The following is a 2,555-nucleotide window of genomic DNA, read 5'->3' as shown; positions in this document are numbered from 1 at the left end:
CCTGGAAACACTTTATACAAAGTCTGGAAAGTGTTTGCCCTTCCCTGTTGGCTTAGGCTAACTTTTACATTTGGGAAGAACATCGTGAACCCTTTGTCCCCCTGTGGTTATCCTTCTCCCTTGGGGCTGCAGAGCAGACAGAGCTCTCTGGTGCAGCAGTTCTGGCTGTTTGACAGGTTTCTCTGTTTCACAGGTTCTGGTGTGGCCTTGATGTCTAACTTTGAGCAACTGCTGCGTGGGGTCTGGAAACCAGAGGCAAACGAGATTCTCCATATGTCCTTGTAAGTAGACAGCCTGGAAATCCTCTGTCAGACCACGAATGGAGTGTAAAGATCCATTCAGGGCTGGATTCAAACCTTCCAGCAAACATCTTTCTTTCCCTGCCAGCCCTACAAAGGCCAGTCTGTATGGCACAGTCCTCTTCACCCTGCAGCAGACTCACTGGCTCCCCATCTCTGAAGCCAACCTCATCTTCTTTTTCACCATGTTCATGATAGTTTGCAAGGTGAGTTTATAGCAGGTTTGCTGCTAAAAGGTGGCAGAACCAGAGAATGGGTACAGACCTAGTCTGGGGGGTGTTCACCTGCCTGAGCCACTTGCTGTGCCAGTAAATCCCAGGAAGGATCTGCTGGGAAATGAAAGACTAAATTCTCCATCCTGCAGGCAATATGGTAGGGGATCCTTGTGCCTAGAGTCCTGTAGCAGTAGGGGCTTTATCTGGAGCTGGTGGAATGCTCCTCACTGGGGAGTATTTCCTGGCTGGTGTGTGATCCTAACTCTCAGTTGCTCCCTGCAGGTTTTCATGACGGCGACTCACTCTCATGCCTCACCCTTTGCTCCTCTGGAAAACCTCATCTGCCCAGTTCTCTTTGGCACTGTCTCCAGTGCTCACTCAAGCCACCACCACGAGCACCACGGGGCCTCCCACGAGGTTTCCCACCCACCCCCTCCTCCTGCAAAATCTAAAGAGGAGTTAAACGAAGGCACAAGGAAACGGAAGGCAAAAAAAGCTGAATAAAAAAGCAACGACGCAGAAAATAGGCCAAGAAAATTCTTCCAGAGCTGAGTCTCCAAGCCACCTGTGACCTCCTTTATGCTCCAGTCCTTCTCTCTCAGTCTCCAGAGGAGAGGTGGAAGCCAGGACACTGCCAGGCCGGTCCCTGAATCTCGTTTTGCTCTCTGTGCTGCTGCTGCTTGCTTCTTGGTCTCTGCCTCTCTGTTCTGATGATGCTTTCAGGGATCTGTAGGTTTGTGCCAGGGTGAGAAGTGGGTGCCCGTTCCCAAGCTGTCAGCAATTCTGGTGCAGCGTTTTCAGTTGATGTAAAATCTTTCACTGTGTTTATTTATGGAGGGAATGGTTTGTGCTGCTGCAACTCCTAAGTTCCTTTGAGTTTTCACTGACCTTTTTTGATGTCTGCCAAAACAACAAACTATCAAGACACAGCCAGTGTGGAAATCAGATTTCATACTCAAGGAGGTTGAATGGCCTCATATGAGCCTGATCTGGTTTTTCCTAGCTCCCACATCTGCCATATCTCCAGGTAATGTGACATTTTAGATGCAATAAGGACATTGACTGGTGTCCAAGCCAAACTCCCTTTCTCTCCCCTCAGCTCCCTCTGACTCTGTTGGAACTTGCTTAACCAAGTCTGTGTTTGCAAGAGCTCTGAAGCTGTGAAATGCTCCCAGTGCCACGTGTTGGTGCTGTCACTACCCTTAGCTGTGTGTAGCATTGCTGCACCTTGTTATTAATAGTGTGTCCCACCTCAAACCTGATCCTGTTCAGCCAGGGGAGAAGCATAGCTCTGGTTTGTTTGTGACCCTGTGGGATACAAGAAGAGTGTGTGAGTGTAAGTATTTATTCCTATTTATTTATAATTGCCAGGGCACCTAAAAATCACGGACCCAAATCTGGCTTTTTTTAGATGTTGAATCTTTATATAGATGATTGGAACTTCTAATTCTGGTCCTGAGCCCACGGCGACGTGCTGGGGTGTGATTCTGGTGTGCTGAGGGACAGCCTGAACACTCTGCATGCAGGAAGGAATGTTCCCTAGATCCTAAGGCTGAGGTAGAAAGGCTGAAACTGTGGATTTCACAGCAGCTGATTAAAACTGCTTTAAAGGACTGATCAAAACACACCAGCTGAAGATATTGATGACCCTTTGTAGGTCCCTTTTGTCCAAGCCACTGGTCTGTGAATGTAGCTCGTGCCCAAGGAGTGGAGAAGGGTAGGAAATGCCTTGCATGGCTCAGGAGGAGTCTGTCAGCTCATTCATGTGCTGCTTAGTGAATTAACTGGCTTTTAGACTACTCTTAAGCTGCTCTTAGGAGTGATTTTGCTCTGAAGAGTGGCATCACCCAAGGGCTGGGATCACTGGTGGGAATGGCACACGTGGGGATGCAGCACTGGGTGCTCAGCTGAGCAGCATTTCCCATCCCTAGCAGTGAGGTTTGCTCTGGGAAGAGGAACACGAGGATTTCAGAGCAGTTTGTGTGTGTCTGTTCAAAACTGCAACTGATGGTTAGTTCAAGAAAAGATGTCCTTGTGCACA

At 48.6% G+C, this 2,555-nt stretch overlaps 1 protein-coding gene across 1 annotated transcript in view; it reads left to right on the top strand.

Moving 5' to 3' along the window:
- The window catches only part of TMEM38A (transmembrane protein 38A), a gene marked incomplete at its 5' end in the record, with an annotated part of 2,399 nt that extends 1,219 nt beyond the window's left edge, over positions 1-1,180 (top strand). The window contains 3 exons of the mRNA XM_009075658.1: positions 194-281; positions 388-505; positions 797-1,180. Coding sequence (XP_009073906.1) covers positions 194-281; positions 388-505; positions 797-1,018 — 428 coding nt within the window. The remainder of the gene's footprint in view (positions 1-193; positions 282-387; positions 506-796) is intronic.
- Between the last annotated feature and the right edge of the window lie 1,375 nt (positions 1,181-2,555).

The sequence above is a fragment of the Acanthisitta chloris genome, unplaced genomic scaffold, assembly GCF_000695815.1.
Source record: "Acanthisitta chloris isolate BGI_N310 unplaced genomic scaffold, ASM69581v1 scaffold5965, whole genome shotgun sequence".
NCBI classification, from domain to species: Eukaryota; Metazoa; Chordata; class Aves; order Passeriformes; family Acanthisittidae; genus Acanthisitta; species Acanthisitta chloris.
This window is presented reverse-complemented; position numbering and strand designations above follow the sequence as displayed.